Source organism: Antechinus flavipes, chromosome 2 (genome assembly GCF_016432865.1).
Source record: "Antechinus flavipes isolate AdamAnt ecotype Samford, QLD, Australia chromosome 2, AdamAnt_v2, whole genome shotgun sequence".
Lineage (NCBI taxonomy): Eukaryota > Metazoa > Chordata > Mammalia > Dasyuromorphia > Dasyuridae > Antechinus > Antechinus flavipes.
The window spans coordinates 330095013-330120443 of NC_067399.1; the positions used below are offsets into that span (position 1 = coordinate 330095013).

The following is a 25431-nucleotide window of genomic DNA, read 5'->3' on the forward strand; positions in this document are numbered from 1 at the left end:
CCTGAAGTCAGGAGGACCCTATTCAAATCCAGCCTCAGACACTGACTGCTATGTAACCTTAAGCTAATTATTTAACCATATTTGTCTCCAAAAACAAAAAAGTAAAAGTTCAAGTGTATGAGAAGGCTGTCATTTGAATTAATACATCCACATTGCTTCTCCCAATTAAAATTCTTTTCAGTGAATGAAAAGGACATTTCATTGGCATGGGGATATAGGTAACAGGAAATCCCTTCTAGAAATAAAGAATAGATCTGAGTAAATTGTTCATTGGGAGTACTTAAGACATCATGAGATATCATGAGAGCACCAACCATGAGAGAAAAGTGTAAAAAGGACTGCAGTTGAGTGCCAAACACAAAATCCCTGTCTTTGCAAACCACAAATATGAGAAATAGTAAGAGATCTCATCTTGTTTTCCTCTTCTTACTTCCTTTACCACATGGCTCACTGCTTTCAAGACCCAGAAAGAACTCAGGCTAGTATCATTAATAGGAAAGCATAGAATATATGGATAAAATTGGCATTTGTGGGCTACCTTGGGGGTCTAGTGACCATTGTGAAAATATTTTGTTATGAACAAGCTATTTTCAAATAGCTTCAAGCACAATATGCTTACAATTTAACCACCAGATAGTGCAATTTTCCAAGTTAAGACAAGTCAATAACTAAGTACTTTATTGTGATGACCACACATTTAAAATCAGCCGGAGTCTGGAATTCAGATTAAGGGAAAAATCTTCAATCTTTATTCTCAGTAGAGATGAGGGGGGATTGTGATAGCAATATGGGCAGCTGTGACAGGAAGCCAGCTAGCTGAGGGGGATTGGAGGTGAAGGTTGCAATAGCAATGTGAGCAGCTGTGTCAAGACGCCAGCTAGCAGTCTCTCTTTCCGCTTCCCTTTCCGCTCCCTTGCCTCCACCCACCAAAAACATCATTTCCTACACAACACATCAGGACTTGCACAAAGAGTGGGGGAGGGCCATTCTTTCTCCAAGCATATATATTAATAATTAATAGAGTATGGTCCAACTATTTAGCCTCACGTGCTTGGGACCTCAGTGCATCAATTCAAGCCTCAGCCCATTACATCTCCCACTTTCTTTTGTTTTAGAACACAGGTGGTCATGCCATCCCTGACTCCTCAGGGAGGTCAGAGCCCGCAAGGGGAGGTGATCACACCCTCCCTGACTTCTCAGGACGGGAGGTGAAAGCACCAAAAAGAAGGTGATCACGCCATCCCTGACATCTCAGGAAGGGAGATGAAAAGCACCAAAGGAAAGTGGGGGTTGCTAGTGGGTTTCTGGGCTGAAGGTCTATTATGCACAAACCCATCAGTATGGGAGGTATTACACACGCACACAGCAATAACGCAGAGGCTATTAGTGATGACTCTCCCCACAATCAGTGCAGGCTTGATGTGGTATAACAAACATGAATTGTACACACAAGTAACGATATAACAAACAATATAAATCAATATGGTGTTATAAAAGATTGCCAGAAGTCCCTAGAAGGAGAGTATGTAAAAATTTCAAGCAGTCACACATACACCTTCTTCAGCATTCAAGAGATAGTCCAAAACCAATCTACTGTTCATTGCTTCACATATTAGGGAATCCAATGATCCTCCCAAGTTTTTGAAGTCCTGCAAAAGTCTTTTTATGTGTTAGGGAGTCCCATGATTCCAGCAGATTTTGAAGTCCTGTAAAAGAGTCTTATCATTTCTCAGAAAATCCAATCATTCCTGAGGGTTTTCAAGTCCTACAACAATCTTATGTCCCAGAGAATCCAATGATTCCTGAGGGTTTTCAAGTCCTACAACAATCTTATCATGTCTCAGAGAATCCAATGATTGCTGAGGGTTTAGAAGTCCAACAATTTTCTATGTCCATGAGTCAAACGCCATAACTGCCATGCTCTTCCAATGGTGAGCACAATCAGTAACAGAACCTGATATTTCTTGGGTTTTCTCCTTCGTTTCAAGGATCTGCTCCGTCTCTCTGCGATGGACAAGGCAAATATGGCTCGTTGGCACCCATCTGATTCCTTCTCCATTTGTAGAGATACAAGCAAACCCTCTCCCCCAAGCAGTTAGCCTATCTGGTCCCTTCCATTCACCACTTTCTGGGTCTCTCCACATCACCTGGCGATTATCTAAAAATAGTGGAGCTGCTCGCACTGGACACTGCTCTTCCAGTGGGTTATAAAATCTGTCTGCCGGAACCAGTGCATCTTTGTCAAAAATCAAGAAGTTAATAGTATAAAGGGTTAGATTTAGAAGTTCTCTAGGGTTACCTGTGGCTCTCTCTTTCTTTTGTTTTTGGAGGAGCGTTTTAATGTCTCTTTTTCCTCTCTACTATTGCCTGTCCATGAGGATTAAAGGGTATGCCAGTGGTATGTAAAATCTTATACTGTGCACAAAAGTGTGCAAAATGTTTGGAGGTGTATGCAGGACCATTGTCTGTTTTTATTGCTTGTGGCACACCCATAATGGCAAATGCTTGTGTGAGGAATTCAGTGACCACTCAGGCTGTCTCTTTTGCTGCTGGTATTGCAAAAGTGAATCCTGAAAAGGTGTCTACTACAACATGGATAAAAGACAGATGATCAAAAGATTTATAATGGGTCATATCCATTTGCCAGATTTCAATGGGTCTCAAACCACGAGGGTTCTTGCCTGGAGGCAGTGTAGGAGCGTGGAAAAGAAGGCAAGCTGTACAGCTTTTTACTATGCTCCTAGCTTCCTCTTTTGTTATCCCAAATTGTAAACGCAAAGCTCGAGCAGCCTGATGGTATTTAGAATGGGATTCCTGGGCCTCCTGAAATAAAGGCGTACTGGCTAACATAGTTAAAAGGCTATCTGCCTTTGAATTCCCATCAAAAATAGGACCTGGAAGTCCACTATGTGAGTGGACATGCAAGATATAAATCTTTCCTGGATGCTTTCTCACTTGCTCCTGAAGTTCCTTAAAGAGCTGATATATATTAGAAGCTATAAATTTTATTTGGGCTGTGGCAATTCTTTGTACCTCACCTACTGAATAGGCTGAATCAGATATTATATTTATGTCTCCTGGGTAATAAGTGAAAGCTAGCATGATCGTATATAATTCGTTCTGCTGAGTGGACTGAAAAGGAGTTCTGACTACTCTCTTTATAGTTAAGTCATGAGAGTATACAGAACAAATATTAGGTTTGGATGCATCTGTAAAGATAGTTGGTCCTTTAAGAGGAACTTTAGAAACTTTTTCTTCAGGAATCCATGGCCAATTATGTAAAAGTTTGGTTATCTTTAATGGAGACCCATGTGTAAAATTTGGAGCCATGGCTAATAAAATTTTTTGTGTATTGGTATAAAAGGTGTATATCTTGAGGTCTTGTCCCAGATAATTGTACTGCTCGCTTAATGGCCTTTAATAAAATTCTAGCCACAAGCACTGGGTAAGGAGTAAGGCTTTGTTCTGGTTGTGCTGGGAGGTTCACCCACTCTATCACACTGTTTCCTTGATGAAGGACTGCTGTGGGTGCCTCTTGTGTGGCAAAAATTGATATTTCCAAGGGTTTTTGAGTGACTCTTTCAACCACATTGGATAAAGCCAGTCCAACTTTTCTCAAAGCCTCTTGAGCTTCTTTTGTAAGCTGGCATGGTGAATTTAAAGTACTGTCTCCCCTTAAAATGTCATATAATGGTTGTAACTGATAGGTAGTCAAGCCTAACACTGGTCGCATCCATTGGCTATCTCCTATCAATTTCTGAAAATCATTTAAGGTGTTTAGCTTCTCTGTTCTTAAGGACAGTTTTTGTACTGTAAGCCCCTTAGGGTATACTTCATATCCTAAATATTGAAAAGGAGCATGTCTTTGAATTTTTTCTTCAGCTATATACGATTTGTAGTATCTTAATGTTTCTATGGTCTTTTGTAGACATGCTTCTAGCATTTGTTCCTCAGGTGCACATCCCAATATATCATCCATATAATGTAATAGCATAACTTTTGGAAATACTTTTCTTATTAGAGCAAGAGCAGCAGCAACGTACATTTGACACATAGTGGGGCTGTTTTTCATTCCCTGTGGCAAAACTGTCCATTCATCTCTTTTATAAGGCTCAGCTAAGTTAACGCTGGGCACTGAAAAGGCAAATCTTTTCATATCTTCCTTATCCAGAGGGATAGAATAGAAACAATCCTTAATATCTATGACCCAAAGAGGCCATTCTCTAGGCAATTAAGTAGGAGATGGAAGTCCAGGCTGAAGAATTCCCATAGTTTCCATCTGTTCATTCACTTTTCTTAAATCAGTGAGCATCCTCCATTTTCCAGATTTCTTTTTTACAACGAACACAGGGGAATTCCAAGGACTTAGAGAAGGTTGTAAATGCTCTTGTTCAAGCTGCTCCTATACTATATCTAATAAGGCCTGAATTTTATCGCTACCTAAGGGCCACTGTTCTATCCACACTGGTGTATCAGTTTTCCATTGGATAGCAACAGGTGAAAGTGTTGGCAGGTCTTCAACAGCAGCCCTGCTTAAAAATCCGAAGTACTCATTTTTAACCCTAATTGCTATAAAATGTCTCTTCCCCACAGATTGATGGGTATTTTTTTCAACTATAAAAGGAGTAAAAACTCCTGTTTTGCCTTCAAAAGTCCATCTCGTAGGGGCAGCACTAACTTCAGCTGCTATTGATTCTCCTGCTCCAGACATGTAGGTGTCTGCTTTAATCTTTGGCCAGTGACGGCCAATTGGCACCTCTAATGACTGTATGATCTGCACCTGTGTCTACCAATCCTTCCAATGGTAGACCATTTATATAGATTGTGAGCATAAGTCGGTCAGCTGTTACAGCTGCTGTCCAGTATATTCCTGGATTTTGTGGTCTGGAGTCAGAATCTGTGTGACTATCACCAGGTTGCTTATTAGGATTCTGTATGAGTAAACCTGATGCTACTACTTCTCCTGGGTGATAAGTCACACATTGTATACCTGTATTAGTGACTGGGATATTATCTACAGATTCCCCAGTTTCCCACATCAGTGTGTGGATGGACACTGTTTTGTACGTATAAAAAGGAGGTGAAATGGTCAAGCCTACTGTGCCTGGAGGTAAGAGATCCATAGGCTGGAGAGGAACAGATTTCACCTCTCCAGGGGGTATCTCAGTTGTCCCAGCTGCATACAGCTCTATTCTCCCTAATTGTAATTCCTTTCTGCCATCAGGTTGCTTCCCGGCTGGTTGACTGTATAATCCCCTTCTCCCATCATATGGCTTTCTGGCTGATTGGACATATCTGGGTACAGAACTTGTAGGCACTCTCTGGGTGCACCATTGGCTGCCATCATGCCCCAAGGTTTTTTTGCCTTGGGCCCTGGGGATGGGCCCCTCATCCCATTTCCCTGAATCTGTCTACATTCTGAGGCCCAATGGAAGCCTCTGTTGCATTTTGGACATGGGGTATTGGGTCTTGTTCTCCCACCCTGTTTTCCCATTCTATCTCTATACCAACATTGAGCTTTCAGATGCCCTATTTTTCCACACTGAAAGCATCTATGAGTTTCTCTGGAAGTTTCTTGCCAGGAGGGACTCTGTCTTCCTATGTTTGGATTTTGGGAAGTCTGCATTATAGCCTGGTTATAAAAGGCATTTGTGCCCACTGTGGCACAGCGTCTTATGAGCTCCTCTAAAGGAGCATCCTTGTGCAGTCCTAGTATAATTCTTCTGTAAATCTCATTAGCATTTTCCTTAGCAAGTCGCCTTATCAAAATGTCTGTTATTGCATTTTCTCTATTTGTTCTTGTGATAGCTGTCTGCAAACATCCCACAAAGTCAGCAAAGAGTTCATTTGGCCCTTGTGTTACTTTTGTGAAGACCCCACCCTTGTCATCTTTATTGTGGAGAGAAGCCCACACTTTGATAGCATTAGCAGCAATTTGCTCATATGCTGCTATAGAATAATTAATCTGTACTGTGACTTCTGAATAAGGACCTACACCTGTTAGTAGGTCACAGGTGATTGCAGCATGAACTCCATTTTGACTATTTTGTTGGGCTTGCATCCTACAGAGCTCACTATATTCAGAAAGTCACAAGTAGTTCTGTCCAGGTTCTAGGCAAATCCTTGCTATAGATTTCCAGTCATTAGGGGTCAAGATTTCAAAAGCCAAATTCTGTAATAACATCTTAACATAAGCTGATATAGCACCATAAAGAGTGCAAGCCTTTTTCAGGTCTTTGAGGATTTCTATATCAAAAGGAGCATATTTTCTACTTTCTTGACCTGAAGAATTAAGCTGTTGAATTACAGGAAAAATGTGGTGTTGAAATTCCAATACATTTCTCCCTTCCACTTTGGCCTTAATTAGTCCCTTTTGCAATCTAGTCAAAGGATGCGCGCTGGATGCTGATTGCATGATTGCAATTGTCTGGATTCTTATGGATATTGATTGACATCACATTATTCAATATTATTCATTATTCAATAAATTGCTTACTGTATTTATTTATAATTCCAAGAGCTAAGCTCAAGTCAAGTATGCCTCAATCTCTAAGACTAATTTTAATAATTTTTTAAAGACCCTCTAAAAATAGCAATCTAAAAGGGTAGTTCTATGAATTAAATTAGTATTAGTAGCACTCTCAATTGTTTCAACAGGAAATTTTCTATTTTCTTGTCAAACCAGAGAAGTCAGAAACTTCCAGAAATAAAGGTCCTTGACTCTTGTCTTGAAGAAAGTAAATTAAGGCAAGCCACACTAATTGATATTTTAAGGCTATCAAGATTTTATCAGGGATCAAATTTTATTTGCCTAAGTGAATAAATGAGAGTTAGTAGTTACTAGTTATTCTGGATAAATATATTAGACAGAGTACTTATAGCACCAAATCTATGTTAAAACTAAAATAGGCCACATAAATGTGAAATCTTCCAGTATAGATTAAGTGGCCAAGGGTTGCAATTATCTGACAAAAACCATTTGGAAAAGCCACAAGCCACTCTAGAGACCCAAAGTGGATGGGAAACTAATGCCCAAGACATAGAACATCAACAATTTGTAGGGAATTTATCTCTGAAGGGAGGATGAAGGTAACAAATTATTTCAAGCCTTTGGTTTCTGGTTTCTCAAAATTTTAGAGTTTGTCCTAACTCATTTACACTCCTTGGGTCCCTCAAGTTACAATGAACATCCCTTACTAAGAAGTTTCATGATGGGGAATAGGGAGAGCATAAAAAGGAATGACCAGTTAAATCACCATGAAATCCTGGTAGAACATGAGTGGAACACTAATTTAAAGTACATAAAACTTCATCTCAACTGTCTTTTAATTTTCACTCAGCATTAGATAATATTGAGGTGCTGGTGCTGTCACTGCCCACCCCTGGAGGGGAGTCAATTACCTGCTCCTTAGGTGGGGCTGAAGCTGCCTCAGATTCACCACACCCTTGAGCCTCACTTAAATCTCCATGCCCTGTAGGGATATGGTCATTAATCTGTTCTTTGTCTTCCTCCTTTATCTCAGGCTTCCCCTTTTGGCTATTCCTAGAGCCTTTTCCTTTTCTTCTAGAGCTTAGACGGTTTCTTAAGGCCAACTGTATTATATGGTATAAATAGAATGCCTGGATGGAAATTGAATGAGGACCATTTGCATTGTAATATGTGGAGAGCTGTTGCCCAATCAAAGTCCAATTATCTGGAGGGATTTGCTCTTCCTCTAAGAATCAAGGGGAGGTGCGTTTTAATGTACCAAGAAGTCTAGCTGTCTGTTCCCAAGTTATAAGTAACCCTTGATCTTCTATCAGCTTTAGAAGGCTTTCTATAGCGCCACTCTTGAGTGGGGCTGGGGATGGGGAGGATTGGGGTGGGGGATGGAGAATCTTTAGCTAGGATCTGTCCCATTTCAGCCAAAAAAGGTTACTAATTTAGTCTTTAAGAAAATAAGTTCCCTGTTTGTCTTATACTCACCTAAGTTCCTGGTCACTGGAGACTTCTTCAGTGAAAGTAGGGTCCTTGGTTCTCACACTTGGGTGCCAAATGTGATGACCGCGTATTTAAAATCAGCCGGAGTCAGGAATTCAGGTTAAGGGAAAAATCTTCTATCTTTATTCTCAGTAGAGGTGAGGGGGGATTGTGATAGCAATATGGGCAAGAAGGATTGTGATAGCAATATAGGCAGCTGCGACAGGAAGCCAGCTAGCAGAGGGAGATTGGAGATGACGGGACCTTGTGATGCGAGCAGCTGTGTCAAGACGCCAGCGAGCAGTCTCTCCTTCCACTTCCCTTTCCATTCCCCTGCCTCCACCCACCAAAAACGCCATTTCCTATACAACACATCAGCACTTGCACAAAGAGTGGGCGAGGGCCATTCTTTCTCCAACCAAATATATTAATAATTAATAAAGTATGGTCCAACTATTTAGCCTCACGTGCTTGGGACCTCAGTACATCAACTCAAGCCTCAGCCCATTACACTTTATGCCAAGAATTGTGCTGAGCTCTGAAAATGCAAAAAATGCCATCCTTAAAGAAAATCTTATTCTGAACTGGGAGGGAACGGGCATACAACAACAGGGAAACAAGATGTTAACAGGGAAAACTAGAAGCAAGCACAGAAAGAAAATTCTAGTGTGGTAGCAGTAATACAAGGCTGGGAACTTGACAAGGTATGGAGCATTGGATGAAAAGGCAAAGAGCTTGAGGGAAAGGGATAGTAACAAGTTAAACTAGTGCATCAAGGAGTCAAGATAGGGCATTGAGAAGAATGCAACTAGAAACATCTGAGGGATAGAGGGACTAGAAGTCACAATGAGGACTAAGAATGGAGTTACAGATTGTAAGGCAGGGGAAAAGATGGAATGATATTTCAGTGCATAAAACATGAAAATACTTGTTAGTAATGGCAAGATAATGGTATGATCATCTCTGTGTGTAGTTGAGATGGAATGGACCAGTAAGTGAGGAGAAATGGGAATGAGAAGAAGCTCTTATGGGACAGCCATGGTTAAAAAGGTTGACATGGATGAAAATTCAGTGAAGGAGACTGAGGGAGAATGGTCAGTTATATAGGAAAAGAACCAGAAGAGAGTAGTGTCCCAAAAATATATGTATAAAGAAAAATATACCAGGGAGAAGGTGGTGATCAACAGGGTCAAGGGCTACAGAGAGATCAAGAAAGGTGAGTCTTAAAGACTATTCGATTTGACAATTAAGAGATCATTGGTAACTTTGGAGAAAGCAGTTTTGGTAGAAAGAGGGTGAGATCTCAGATTGTAGAAAGGTAAAGAGTGTAAAAGAAGAGAATGTGGAAGTAATTAAGATAACCTTTCTTATAGAGGTAAGCCACAAAAAGTCAGGAAAAATGAGACAACCATTAAGAGTGATGGAAAGATCAAATGAGGGGTTTTTGAGGATAGGAGAGATGTGAGCATGTTTATAAGCAGTAGGGAAGCAGCCATTAGACAGGAAGAAATTGAAAATGAGAAAATGTGGTTGACAGAGAGGACAGTTTGATAGAGGAGACACATGGAATGAGATCACCTGTATAGGGTTTGCCTTAACAAAAAGGAAGGCTGCTACTTCCACATGAAACAGATGAAGAAAGAGACAGTGGCAGAAGGTATCTGGATATATTGAAGTGAGAAGGAGATCAGAAGTGAGAGCTCCAAAAAGTTATCAAACTTTGATCCAGCAGTGTTACTACTGGGTTTATATCCCAAAGAGATTTTAAAAAAGGGAAAGGGACCTGTATGTGCACGAATGTTTGTGGCAGCCCTCTTTGTAGTGGCCAGAAACTGGAAACTGAGTGCATGCCCATCAACTGGAGAATGGCTGAATAAATAGTGGTATCTAAATGTTATGGAATAGTATTGTTCTGTAAGAAATGACCAGCAGGATGATTTCAGAAGGAGAGACTTACATGAACTGATGCTGAGTGAAATGAGCAGGACCAGGAGATCATTATATACTTCAACAACAGTACTATATGATGATCAATTCTGATAGACGTGGCCCTCTTCAACAATGAGATGGACCAAATCAGTTCCATTTGTTCAATAATAAATAGACCCGGCTACACCCAGTGAAAGAATTCTGGAAAATGAGTGTGAACCACTACATAAAGTTCCCAATCCCTCTGTTTTTGTCTGCCTGTATTTTTTATTTCCTTCACAGGTTAATTGTAATTACTTCAAAGTCCAATTCTTCTTGTACAGCAAAATGTATACATATATTGTATTTAACATATACTTTAACATATTTAACATGCATTGATCTACCTGTCATTTGGGGGACAGGGGTGGGGGAAAGTAGGATAAAAATTGGAACAAAAGGTTTTGCACTTGTCAATGCCAAAAACTTGTAAATAAAAAGCTATAATTTAAAAAAGAAGAAGTGAGAGCTCCCAGTGAATGGCTTTTTTTCAGTAAAATATGAGGCAAGATTCTCAACTGAGAGGGTGAGGAAATGGAATACTTGAGGACAGATAAAAAACTTTAGAAGAAAGGCTGCATTGAGTGGGATAGTGAGATAATTAAGAAGGCATAGAAGCATTGCCTAACAGTAGTGGGAAATCAGTTGAGATTGTGCAACAGTAGAGGACCTAGAATAATTGTGCGATTTTTCTCCACCTTTTTCTATTAGCACTTTTATAGGAGCAGAGTCATCCATGGTAGGAGTGATCCAAGACGAAGTCTTGGCAGGGCATAATCAGTAATATGAAAAAGGTGAAGGGACTCAAGAGGAAAGCATATAACTTAATTGATTCATCAAGAGGTCAAGATGAGGAAAGGAAAATATAGCTATCATAAGGGTAATGACCTGATAGATAACTGAGGGAGTGAAGAAATTGGAGGTCATGTAGGGGTAAAAACCAGATATTTGAAGGTATTAGTATTGAAAGGCAAAAAGAGAAATAGAAATTCAGTAGGTTATAATCAAATAAGGAAATTTCAGAGCTCAGGGGAGGTGATGCATTTGTAGACAATGACAAAACAAAAGATATGACCGTCTTTTGTGAGACTGAAATAGGGCAGAATAGTCAAGGGAAATCAGTGGGTTGAGAAACTTAAGGTGTTTGGAGGGAGTACTTGGTATGGAAGCAACCTACTAGTGGCTGCTGGGTGTTAGGGGAAGTCTGAGTCTTCATGCTGAGAAAGGAATATTCCAACTTCCCTACTCAACTAGTTAAATAGAAAGTACAACCAGTGCTAGAAAGAACAGTGAGGGAAGCTGTCATCAGAGGAAGCCAAATCTCAGTGAGAGCTATGAGACTGAAAGTGAGAAAGGAAAAGGTTGAACAGAAAAGCAAATTTGTTCCCCATTTAACAGATATTCCAGAGTGCATAGGGGATCAAAGAATACCACATTCACCCGTGGCCATTTGTGCATAGTTTTACTGGGATATGTGTTTAATTAAAGCAATTATTGGAGAGTTAGCGGTTCTTCTGTCCCTCAGCTCTTTGAAAAGATTTGATAGTCTCACTGTCCAGTTTTTGACAAATACCTGTGATTGCTGCTGAGCTTAGCTTATCCTATTTCAGGAAAAGACCATCATTATTGCCTTGTCCTTTAGCCTTTGAGCACAGCACATCCTCCTCCTTGAAAATTCTTTCATTTTTCCCTCATTTCTTGTCAACCCCATGAGGTGCTCCCCAAGCCAAATGAAAAGAGTTCAAGCAAGGTAAGAGAGAAGAGTAGGTTACAGCAAATTGATATAAAGTTGCTAAAATTAAATGTTTTCAAGAGAGCCCAGAACTCTAAATTTTAGCCTTTTTAACTTTTTTCAGAAATTAATTTTTTCATACCATAAATGAGTTTTGGAAATTGATCTAAAAATTAACCTATTCAATAAATCTTTAATAAGTTTCTATCATTAACTAGTGGAAAAAAACATTAGTTTTCATTTGTAATGCCTATGATAAATTTTCTTAGGACTAAATTTTTTTTATCAAAGCTTTTTATTTACAAAACTCATATGCGTGGGTAATTTTTCAACATTGACCATTGCAAAACTTTTTGTTCCAAATTTTCCCCTCCTTCCCTCCATCCCCTCCCCTAGATGGCAGGTAGCCCAATACATATTAAATATGTAAAAATATATGTTAAATCCAATATATGTATACATAGTCATACATTTATATGATTAACTTTAAACTGAAAGTGATTTAAATGGTATTTTGTCATTTTATCTTTCCTCAGATTTCTCATAAAATTACTCATCGTCATATGTTGATATATCGATTACCTAACTTACAGATGTTAGATGGAATAACCATAAATTATGATGACAGAGCAAGAGCTGAATTTCACTTCGCAGAACCCCAATCAAAGAAAAATTCAGTAATGATTGTTATTTTTAATTTTTAAAATATAAATCATTAAAAATGAAAGTTTGAAAAATGCTAATCAAATAGATACTATAATACTAACACTACCTTTCTTTATAAATGTTCTACTTAAGTTTAAAAAGAGCTTTTAGCATTTGTTTAGTTATTGACTATCAAAGATCATTTCTGGTGACAGGTGGTTTAATTTTAGCTTAAGTCATTTACTTTTGTGTGCTACCTATGAAAAGTGATCATAAGAAGAAATAAATGATTCTTCTTTTCCCATTCTGTGGCAGGAGAAAAAGTTCTATGACAATTTGGCATGTCTCTTTAGCTGATAAAGGGGATGTAGAATAGGCAGGAAAAGAGCCATAGAGCAAGCACACCTTAGGAATTGTTTCCCCACTCAACCCCTACTGACAACTGGAATATAGATAATGTGCATGTTGGGGAAGGGGTAGTTAAGATTTCTTTCACATCAAAGATGATGCACTTTTATCACCATTCAAGATACAAAGAGGAGAATTACATACAGAGGTATGAACTATTAATGAATTTATGTCTTAATTCTACCTTTAAGAGGATATCTAAGTATAATAACTATGATTTTTTATGAAAATTAAAATATTCCACTTAGTTATACTTAGTATAGTTTACATATACTTTATATAGTAGTCATTCAAACAACCTTGTTCTTCAGGGGACACTAAAGTTCAAGACTCTGCAGGGAACAAGATAATTCTGGAGCTAATGAGTTGACAGCAATGTTTCTGCAGAATTTTGCTTAGTAGGCTAGAATTTAAAACTTTACCTTTGATATTTTATGTTAATATCTTAAAGAAGTTAAATTGTAATCATTTATTTTATCTGTAGCCTCTTCTTTGTATTTCTAAATACTTTAAACTGAAAATGATTATTAGGTCTTTTTGCCAAGGATTTGGACTTGATCTTACATATTTATTGATAGGCAGATACTGGTTAATTTTTTAAGAAATATAATCTATAGTATGATACATATTTAATAGACATCATGAAGTAGTTGTTGGAGAACTGGTCTTAGATGATAGAGAACTGATCTTATAGTCAAGAATAACTGGGTTCAAGTCCTACTCCTAACTCATTCTAGCAGTGTGATCCCAGCCACTTAAAATCTCTCCATAACACAGGAGAAATTTAATTCTACAAGTTGCAGAGCAGTTGCTAGTAGGCAATGATAGAGGCAGTTTACTTACCAGATGTGACTGCATGAATGATTTAATAATTCTAGACCTATCCTAAAAAGATGCATTGTTTAATTTTTAAATCAAAAGCGAATTAGTTTTCAAATATATCCAAAAGTCCATGTATATGCAAAATATACATATATACTAAATTTGTAAATCACCACCACAATCTACTTATACTGAAGATCACTTATAAATTATTATTTATATAATAAATATAATAAATTATCATTTAGAAATATACTAATTCATATGTACTTACATATATAAATGAAGGGCTATCTCATGCTAAAATAAATTTAGTGATATAGCAATCTTTCTTGATATCTACACACATACACACACACACACACACACAAAGACATAGTCAATGCCCTTAACATAACTTACAATCATGAAAAAGCTTTAGCTCCTTTATAAAGCAACATATAAACAAGTGTGTTACCAAATTAACAGTGCAAAATCACTTCATAAGTATTGAGGAGAGGATTGAAGAGAGAGTCAATCAGTAAACATTTAAGTACATACTAAGTGTTAAACACTGTTATAAGCACTAGGTATATAAACACAAAAATAACAAGACAATTCCTGCCCTCAAGAAACTAACAATGTAATGAAGAAAGGTACACAAGAGAAAACTGAAAATCAAAGGAAGGTAAGAAGGTGCCTGGCATCTTCACAGTGGAAAAATTAGAAAATCCCAACATAGTGCAGTCAAGTGAGAAATAAAATGTTCTGAACTGAGCTCCCTCCTGAAATGGAAATATTGAGACACCCTTTGTGGATGAAGCTTATGTGAAGAGGACAGGAGAAGAAAACAAACAAATCACATATAAGAAAAAGCAAGCAGACTTGCTTGACTCAAATAAGGACTGTGTTTAAGAATGGTAAAAAATAAATAAATAAAAGTGTTTGGGGGAAAGGAACAGTGAAAGCATCCTAGAATAAGACTTGCTGGGAAATTTTCATTTTCCTCTCTTTTTAAAAAAAATAATTCCTCTTTATTATCCATGCAGTGATGAATCATTCAGAGAAAGTTCTACTAAGAATATCATTTTAGCTTATGAATTCTAGTCCCCTTTATCATGACCCCATAGCATGAAATTTCTATAAGTCTATATTCAGTACTATGTGGGGAAACTACTTCAGTTTTTCAAGTTTTTATGTTCCAGCAATAGACTAAGAAATCATAAGCAACAAGAATCAATAAGAAATTCCTGAGCACCCTACCACACTACATCTGGGAAACATGAGAAATGCAGTTAATCTAGGGCAGGAAAGTGCTTGGCCCTGGATTTGGTGTGAAAAGGCCTTCTTTCAAATCTCAGCTCTACCATATGCTAGCTAAGTAATGTTAGGCAAGCCATTTACCTTTTTTCTGCCTCCAATTCCTTATTTTTATATTAGAGATAATGAGATAATACCTAGATTCCTTGGTTCTCAGGGTATTTTGTTGTAAACCTTAGGGTTTGTATAAAAATGAGCAGTATACCATAAATAAACTTGCCCCTCCATACAAGGGAGTCTACAGAAAAAGAAAAAAACCTATGGGGTAAGTTCTGAAAGTGCAAAGTCAGAGTTAGAATCAGAAATATCACTTGGACAACTAAAAAGCAGAGTCAAAAAAAGTTACACAAAAGTTTGGATCGTTGTCCAAAGCCAAGATCATCAGTTAGGCCACAGGAAGGTAGAACCAGGCAGTCATGGTAACTTGCCAATTATATAAGAATTCTCCAGAAAATTGTCCACAAGGATAAATTTTTTTTGCCATTACACATGTGGTTAAAACTCAAATTTTCCTTTTATTTTCTCCCTTCTAAATACTTGTTTTGTTTTGCATCTGCAATATGTTTGTTGTTGTTCTTTTGTTACAATCAAGTCCAACTCTTTGTCAGTTTAATGAATCAAAAGAGGCAAGATAAAGTTTTATCTTTAATAGAAACCTGGGTTCTTCTAAAGTCCAAAAAAAGCAGGCACTTATTAAGTATCTACTGCTTAGATACTGTGCTAGATACTGGAGATAAAAAGACAAAAATGAAATAATCAGCCCTTGCCCTGAAGGAGCTTATATTCTAAAGGGAGAGATAAATATATGTAAAATATCTACTAGCTAAATGGAATAGCACAAGCATCTTGAGGAGAGGGGGAGGATGAAGGTTCAGAAAAGGCTTCATACCTGGACCAGAGTTTGGAAGAAAACAGAACTCCAAGAAGTAAAAGTGAATAGAGGACAAAGGCAGGAAGAGGAGAGGTAGTATTTGAGGAACAGAAAGCATGCCAAATTGACTGCACTTAAAAATACAGAAAGAGGAAGAAAAGTAATTAAAAGCTTAACAGAGAAGACTAATCCTGCGGGTAACATAGATTCAATAGAATTGATTGCATTTGGGAAGTGATATGGTCAAATGTACCAACTTTTGCAACTATTGGGGAAGGAAGGGAAATGGAGAGGCAAGACAATAGAGGAAGAACTAGTTGGGGAAGTGATGGAAGGGAATGTATATGAAAGATATTGTGAAGGTAAAAATAAGATTTGGTCACTAGACATGTGGGAGTAATAGAGAATAAGGAGTCAAACAAAATACGAAAATTGTGAACTTAGGTGACTGGAAGGATGAATTTTCTCCCAAAGTAGTATGGAACTTTGGAAAAGTAAATAACTGAAAATTTTCAAGGGGGGAGAACAGAATGGCAGGATTATGAGTTAAGTTTTAGATGTGTTAAATTTGAGGTACTTGTAGGACTTCTAGTTTGAAATAGTCAGTAAATTAAAATTCAGAACAAAGATCAAGGCTGGATATGTAGATTTGGGAATTTTCTGTATAGAGATAATTAAACCTATAGCACTAGAAATCAACAAAATAGATACAGAAGGCCCAGAACAAAATCTTATACTATATTCAGATATACCAAAAAAGGTGTTGAGCTATTTTCAAGAAAACAAGAAATTCTAAGAGACAGAAATGAAGTGGGACTTAAATCCAGGTGTGGGGAACAGCCAATATGAAGGCCAAGAGATGAGATATGATGTATCATATTTGAGGAAGAGCAAGATTGCCATTTTGATTAAGCTATAGCAAGGAAGGGGGATTATGAATCAGAGAAGTAGTTTGGAGTCAATTTGGAGTAAAGGACTTTAAAATATAAGCAGAGAAGATAAAGGTTGTTTTTATCTTGTTCCTTATAATAGAATTGAACTTTTATCTATTTTGGTCATTCATATGACAAACAGAAAATTTTTTTAAGTTTGTCATCTGCAATTTACTTTAGTTTTTAAGACCATATGAAGCCATGAGAAAGGTAGAAATTAAATTTTTTTAAAATGAACATGTTTTTATGTTTTTTATATTTCAGAAGAAATTTCACAGCCTACATATTATTTCACTTTTCTATTTCACTATGGTGATGGAAATCTAGGGATGATCAATCTCAGAAAATGTGTATTTTTATAGGACTGGTTAGAAAGTAAAGTCTGTAATAATGCTTGTGAGATATGAAAGAAGTTGGAAATTGTCACCTAAGCTCAGCCTGCCCAAATACAAATACCTCTCTAAAGGTCTGGGGTCAGAAATACCTATTATATAGGTTTGTAGGCAGAACTAAATCTGTTAACCAGAGCATGGGAGATGAGGCATTTTTAATTGTTTCATTTTATTATGTAGTTTGTTCCTGTTGCCAGTTCTCCAGTGGACTGTGGACAATATGGCCAAGCGAAAGCTCCTCCCATAAAGATAACAAATGTAATTCTGCATGAAGGAATTAACCATTACTTCGGATCTGACTTCACATTTACTCCTGTAAATGAAGTTATTTTACCCAGTGAATGTAATAAGGGTGAGTGTAATGAAACACTTCATTTTTTAAAAATCTCACTTCCACTTCTTAAAGGTACTTAGTACTTTCCACTACTGAACGTTTTATATTTGATCAAGTTTTGTATGGGCAATTTGAATTGGAAGATTCTGAAATTTGTTGTATTTGTGCAAGATACCATGAAAGATGGAAACGAGAGATAATTTTGTCCAAGAACCCTTTTATTACTGATAATCAGACATGAAAAAAAAAAAAAAAAAGGAGATCTATGCTTCTGAGAGTATTCATCACTGTTATAGGGGAAATACAGTTGAGAATCCAAGTTGAAGAAGGATCCCCTATAGATAATAAGGTCTTTCAGAGGTTCCAGTTTACTGATGACATTGTGCTGATTAATTATCAAGCCCTGGATTATTACAGAGCATCCTAGATGAGAGTCACAGCCACTCAAAAGAGTTTGGCCACACTACACAAGAAAAATCAAGTGGATCAAGAATGTCTATTGTCTAAACTATGATATGCATTTGAATGAATATATACCTTGGACAGATACTGCACATGGATGAGTTGGTCCTAGAATTAAACAGGGGGAAGAGAATAGGCTGTATTGTCTCTGGAAACCATAACCCCTTTAATGACCCTTAAACTTCACCCAGAAACAAAGGTTCTACTGATAGTATTGTATGGATGAGTCACAGAATACTGTAGCCTCCAAAGAATTAAAAATACGAATCACTCAGAAGGCCATGGAAAGACTCATGGAAGGGTAATGAATAGTCTACAGAACTTAATAATTAAGAAATTATAATGAAGAGCCAGAATAAGGATTATCATCAAAGAAATACATGATTGGGAAGAAAATATTGACTGGTCATATAGCAAGAGTGAAAGATGACAAGTGGACAGCCCATGCACCCCACCGGTATTTTCATGACATCAGGAGAATGAATGGAAGACCCCCAGTTCATTGATTGAATCAATCCCCTGTGGCAAACTTATGGGAAGAAATAGATGGATTACATGGGATGGAGAAGTATGGATGAGTTCTGCTCTGCATTCCTGGGAGGAACATTCATATCTTTGAAGTGACAGATGAACATTCAAATCCTGACTCTGATTCCTCCCACTGTGAGCTTAGGCAAGTCCCTCCCTTCACCTGAGTCTCAGTTTCCTCATCTTTAAAATGAGAGAATTAAACTCAATAATTTCTGAGATCTCTTTCCAGCTTTACCTCTCTAAAACTATAATTCTGTGATCCATTTGAAAACTTGTGTTTGGAATTCTAATAAAATATTTGAATGTGAGAACAGCACATTTGTTCACAATTTGAGTTTACATGATTTGTGATTTCTTAATTCATGTCTTTGTATTATCCAATTTTGGAGGGGGCTAATGCCTTCCATGGTATAAGCTGAAGACTCCTTTGCTGGGAAGAAAAGATTTAAAAGGATGAGAACTGAGTGTTTCCTATTAGAGGCCAGAAGTTTGTGACTTTGTGAAAGGCAAAGTTAATGAACAGAGATGTCCTGACTAGTGGGTCAAAGGCAATAGTTAGTATCTAAACCAAATCTACTGAAACTAAGTTTAAGCTCAACTTCACAAGTACAAGATGGGGTCTTTATGGCCAGATAGAAATTTGTCTGAAAAAAAAAAAACTTGCATTTTGATTGGACTACAAGCTCAATATGAATCAAAAGTATGTGACATGACGATGAAAAAATATTAGAATAATTTGAGGATTCATTGAGAGAAGCATAGTATCCAGGTGACAGTCCTATTGAATCCTACTCTGTAAAGATTAGATCTCAAATATTGTGTTCAGTTCTGGTCACTCCATTTTTAGATGGTGCTGGATGAGGATCATTTGAAGGAAATGGAGGTGTTTGGACTGGAAAAGAAAAGCTATCGGTCAAGCCCTGAAAACTGTCTGCATATGTTTTAAATCCTGTATCAAGGGAAAAGGTTTAGACTTGTTCCACTTGACTCCAGAGAGCAGAACAAGAGAAATGGGCAGACAGATTTCAGATCAAGAAAAGAAAAAATTCCTTTAAAAAATGGAATAGACTGGCTGAGGAGGTTCTGCCCCCTCCCTCTCCAGAAATCTTCATGCAGAGGCTGAATGGACCTTTGCCAGGTGAATTGTTGAGGAGATTCTTAGTCAGGTACACATTGGAGGAAGTGGCCTCTGAAGACCTTTCCAACCCGAGGATTATATTACTTTCTTATTTTAGTTTGAAATCAGAAATACAAGTTGGCACCAGAGCCAAACAGTGAACAAAGATACCCAGTTTAGGTATCCAGCTGAAGAGCTAAATATCATATAGGCATAAAGGGTCTGAACTCCTCCTAAGAGTATCCTAAGTATATCCCCAGGGTTGCACTCTCTCTTTTTCATCTTTGTCCTTGGGGAGAGTGAGTTCCAACAGTGTTATTTCAACCTAGCCTTCATCCCCATCAAATTCAGCATGACCATGATTCAGATGATACTGCTGGACAGGCGTGGCAAGTCACTTGGGATTTCACTTTTCACCATCTAGCTTCCAGCACATCTCAGCTTGGACTCCAGCTCCTGGACTTCCTTAACCTTAGAATGTCATAGCCAACTTTTATCCCTTTCACCTAAAATAGGAGAGGATAAATACAGAAATACAACAACAACAACAACAACAACAACAAAAAATAGAAAAAACAAAACATAAAAGCAACAAACCTCAGAAGACTATATTCACAAACCAGCCTTTGGAAGGATCTGAGATCTTCCTTTGTCTACATCCTCTGTCTAATTGTAACACAACCAAGCAAGAAAAAAGTCCACTAAGGGCAAGTTCGCGGCTGACTACCACTTTTTGAATTCACCTTGGCCCTGGCTCCACATGTGAGAAGATGAAAAGAAGATAAGAAAAGATAACAGACATGGATGGTTTAGTGGTACTCGACAGGAAAAGGCTCAGAATTCTCCACATAGTTAGTGAACCATAGCTAGTTACAGAATATCAGAGTATAAGCATAAGGACTTTTGTGCTAAAATAAAGTAATTTGGAGAGAGGGGAGAATGAACAATTGGAGTAATCAAGAAAAGCCCTATTTTGGAAATAGCACTTGATCTTTGAAGGAAACTAGGAGTTCTAAAAGTTAGAAGTGAAGAGGAAACATATTTCAGGCATGAAGCTTATTCAGAGGCCATAGAGATAGGAGATCATTTTGTGTAAAAAACAGGAAAACTAGTTTGGCTGAAAGGGAAAGAGAGGAAAGGGTATAAGGAATAGTGACATGTATACTAAATTGAGATTTAAGTTGTGAAGGGCTATAAATGCCAAATAGAATATATTTGATCCTAGAAGTAATGTCACTAAAATTTACTGAGCAGGACAATGATATGCTCATTAGAAATATCACTCAAATATGTAGAATTTGTATTGGATGAGAGAGATATTTAAAGTAGGGAGACCAATCAGTGGGCTTTTACTTATAATAAATCAGCAACAGATAAGAATTTGAACTAAGGTGAAGGAATGAATGAAAAAGCATTTACTACACACTATGTGTCAAGCACTTTGCTCAGCACTGGATGGGGGGGATATTCCCTGCTCTCAAGAAATTCACATTTTAATTGTGGGATACAGCACATATAGGTAGACTCAACTGCAAGAGGAATGAAAAGTCCCAAGGAGCCTTAAGATGCAGAAGACAGGAATTAACAATGCCTAGGGGTTTGCAGGGTTTAGCCCTAGGACAGGTGATAAGGTCTAATAATTCATCAGGTGTAGTTATAGGGCAGATGGTAAGACTCAGTGGCCCTCCATATTACTGAAAAGAATGTGATTGCTGACTCTTTTTTCATTCAAATGGCAGGAATACATTTCCAGTAGCTAGGAAATGAAAGGAGCTCAGCTCCAGACTACTGGGAAGTTAGGAGGGAGCGCAAGACTCAGACTAGAAAATGGACTGGATGTGTTTCTTCCCCACCCCCAAAAACCTCACCCTTGGGGACCGATGATAATGCGATTTAGCATCCAACTAGAAGGAGGAGGAAAGTGAAAGAGAGGGGCTCATTAGGGAACCCCTGTGCCTCTGGTGTCTGTTGGGATATACCAGGCCAAAGAAGGGGAAGGGTAATCCCCCCCATAGCACTCTGTTGGACCTCTAATAGGCCCACGGTTTTGGAGATTGAGCAGGCTCCGGCTGAGGAGAGTCCTGACTGGGATCCGGAGGAGGAAAGAGAAAGGGGTTCCCCATGGGGCTTGCTCCCGTGGCCCTTAACAGCGGCCCAACGGGAGTGGCACCATATGGTGTGGAGAAATAATCCAAATGATTGGCAATTGATTAGATATATGGGAGGAAGGAAAATGAGAAGGTAAAGGCGGATTAGCGACCCTGATGGTGGTGTGGCACCCTTGACAGAATCAGTTACGTTCAGAAGGGCTGGTTTTAGTTGAAAGGTAATTAGTTTTATTTTTAAATTTGAGGTATCCGTTGGTCATCCAGCACTGGAATTCAGAGAGAGGAGCTCACTCTCTAAATCTATTATCTGCATAAAGATAATCCCATGGAAAGTAATGAGATCACGACAAGAGTAAATGTCGAAAGAGAAGGTTGAGAGGGCCTAGGACAGAGCTGTCCGACACGTCTACAGGTCTATGTATGCTTCGTGGAAGGTGATCTAAGAAAGGAACCGAGAAGCGGGCTGGCAGTGAGGGCAAGAGGCGAGACTGCCTCGGCAAAGAGGGACTGAGAAATGCGGCGGGCTTGTGGAGGAGGACGGCGAGCCGGGGCCGTCCATCCCTGTGAGGGAGGCTCTGTGGAGGGAACAGTTTCGGTCTTAAACCGCATTGCCAGTTTTAAGTTTAAGGGAGGGAGAAAAGATTAATTGGAGGCGGCAAGAGCAAACAGCTTTCCTAGGTGTTTGTGAAAGAAAGGAGAGAAATAGGACAATAGCTTGAAGGGATGGGGGAGGGGTCAAGTGAGGGTTTTTTTTTAAAGATGGGAAAACCTAAGCAGGTTTGAAGACCTCAGGAAAGAGCCAATAGATAAGGGAGAGTTTGAAGATAGGAGGAGGGAGGATGGTTGCCAGGGCATCTGCTGAAGGACTTGGGAAGGAATGAAATCGAGGATTATAAGTAAAGGGAAAAATAACCCCATTTTGCAACTTCCCTTAAATTAGCTGCAGCTAGATAGCATTGTCCTCTAAGGCAATAAGACATTCTTAAAACCAGTTACAAAAATAACCTGCTCCTGAAGGTGGTCATCTGAGGTAGAAAATAATTTTGTCAGTATTAATAGCGTCTTTTTTCAAATTTTGAATTTGGCGGTCATCAGAAGCTGCAATTATTTGTATATACAAAGAAGAATAGAAAAAAAGAATTGTATATGAAACAATAAATCTCAATTATATACAACTTGAGGGTTTTTAAAGTATATAATAGATTTTATAATAGATACTGTAATTTCAATACCAACCTACTTGTCACATTTCTTTCTAAACTTAACTCTGCTTTCTTCTGTGTTTTTCATAAATGTTTCATTAATGCTCTTCTTTAGCAGGATATCACTATTACTGCTCTCTTTCACAACTCTCCATATCCTTAGAGAAAAAAAAAAAAAAACCTTCTCTTATAAATAACTAAGAATAGTCATGAAACAGATTATATGTCTGTCTCATTTCCAACCTATATAATACATTATCTTTTTTATCAAGAGGAGGGATGTCTTCTGGAATTGTGGTTATTCACTGAATTAATTAGAATCCTTAAGTTTTTCCTTTATAATATTATAGTCATGTTTAAATTATGCTCTTGGTTCTGCTTTATTTACTTTATATCAATTCACACAAATCATCTTAGAGTGCAAAAATATTCCAAGTGGAAATAGTATATTAAAATATGCATTGAGAATATGTAATCTAAGGTTAATTTATAGAAAAATGCTAACCAAATATTATATAATGCTCATGTAAAAGCAATAAAGTTGTTTTTATTATTTCAGCAAGATGAATTTTGTATTTCAGAAAAAAAAGCGAAAAATGCAGGAACTATGACAAATAATCCTCGTAGCATCCATGCAGAAATAATTTTTCAGCAGCTCAGAGGAGTAAATATTTCTCCAACTTTTATGTCACAACAAAACGTCATTTCTCGTTCTGTACAGATGTACCAAGGCAACCGAGATGATGAAAGGTAAAGAAGTTAAACAGTTTGAAATAAGTAATTTCTAAGGTTCCCATTTAGCTGTAAATTCTGTGGTTGCATTTCCCAAAGTAATATGATTTCTTCCGTCATTACCCTTTTCTGGTAGCACTCTCACTTTCTACTGATTTTTTTTTTAATCTAAAAATACAGAACTACTAAATATGGAATTTCTCAGATTACATAATTTTCAAATAAAATTATGTTATAGACTAATTAATTCACATAACTCACAAAGAATTTAAAATTTATCAAGGTAGAATACAATAGCGTTCTTAGTTGAAGGAACCATTGGAAAAAATGCTTTGCATATAATTTTTCTAACTATTATTCTAACATATTCATTGAATATAAAAATGAGTCTCTCTCTTACCTTTACCAAAAAAGTCTATAAATTCAAGTCTGAGATTATGTGGATCAAATATTTGTCAAATCTCTGTAAATCTCTACCAGTCCCAGTTGATAACACTTTTATTCCACTCAGTCCTATAAATCTGACTTTTTGTGTCAAGCATTTTTTATAATTGGTACAAAAATATAGAAATAAGAGATTAATTATATACTGAGATGATAGGTAGGTAGGTAGGTCGGTAGGTAGATAGATAGATAGATAGATAGAAGGATGGATGGATGGATGGATGGATGGATAGTGGTAGTTTTAAAAATATAGACAGGTGGCCTTATGTGTGTCATACCACATGTCAGAACTGCCCAATAAAACCCTACGTAAACATGGAAAGAAAATTGCATTCTTATTCTGCAAGTTAAATTGTTCTTAAATAAATCAAAACTAGCATGACTAAGAAGCATTTTATTTCTTACAGGATGCCTGGCAACAACTTTTCCAGACAAAATCAAATGTAATTTGCAGAAGAAAAATGAATGTGAAACAAGAAATTTATTTCTGTTCAGTGACAGTGTAAATAAAAGGTAGCAGATAGTGGTGGGTGATGGAAAATGTGAATAAGTTAATCATGGTACTGGTGTTGATGGACAAACTTCAGTATTAACATATGGATGAATAGCTTCATCTTCTCCAGCTCCATGTAACATAATCTAAATCTCACCCTTAGTGGGATTTTATTTGCTAAGATCTCATACTTTCAATACAGTTGTCAGGAATTGTTCTTTGTATATTTGAACTTTAAAGAAAAAGCATGAGTTGTTTTACATCTCACATCATTTTTAAAAGGAAGACATAAAAAGAAATCAGAGAGTCAAGTAGCTCCATGCTACTTAAGGCATAGAAATAATATTCTGGCCAGATACATCTTAATGAAAGATAAATATAGGAAATAACTGATTTTGAATAGTAGTATATGCATACACATACATACAGACGTGTGTAGATTGTAGGTTATGTATGTGTACATATATGTGCACATATGTATGTATGCAGACACACACTCATTTGAGGCTTCATAAAGTCTAGGAGAACAATTCTTGTCAAACATAGCTACCACTTAGAACAAGGTGATCTTACAGTTGTTTTCAGATGCAAAGTTGTGTACATCAATAAGAACCTAATTTTTGCTAATGATTCAGTCATTGGTTATGCTCTTAAAAATAAAAAGAGTTTGATGGTGGTCTCATATGGTCAATTAGCACACAATAAATAATTTCAAGTTACAAAAGGACATGCTTAATCTGAGTGTTCACCTTTTTAAAATGTTATTTTTAATGATTATATTCTGCTTGCAGTGGTGTTTAAATTATATTATGTAGCACACTATTAGTATAGTAAATTAAAGCTATCGTCTACATTTTTGAACCTCTGAGAAAATTTTAATTCAATTCTTAAAATGGGTTACACTATTTCTACTTTTTATTTTAAAATACAAAAGCTTAATAAGCCTGATGTATATGTAACCCATATACAATTCTGTTGG

At 37.3% G+C, this 25431-nt stretch overlaps 1 protein-coding gene across 1 annotated transcript in view; it reads left to right on the forward strand.

The window, feature by feature from the left end:
• Nucleotides 1–25179, forward strand: part of LRRC9 (leucine rich repeat containing 9) — a 204756-nt gene extending 179577 nt beyond the window's left edge. Inside the window, exons 29-32 of the mRNA XM_051977780.1 lie at nt 12197–12337; nt 17210–17381; nt 23365–23533; nt 24367–25179. Coding sequence (XP_051833740.1) covers nt 12197–12337; nt 17210–17381; nt 23365–23533; nt 24367–24406 — 522 coding nt within the window. The 3' untranslated portion in view covers nt 24407–25179. The remainder of the gene's footprint in view (nt 1–12196; nt 12338–17209; nt 17382–23364; nt 23534–24366) is intronic.
• The last annotated feature ends 252 nt before the right edge of the window (nt 25180–25431 follow it).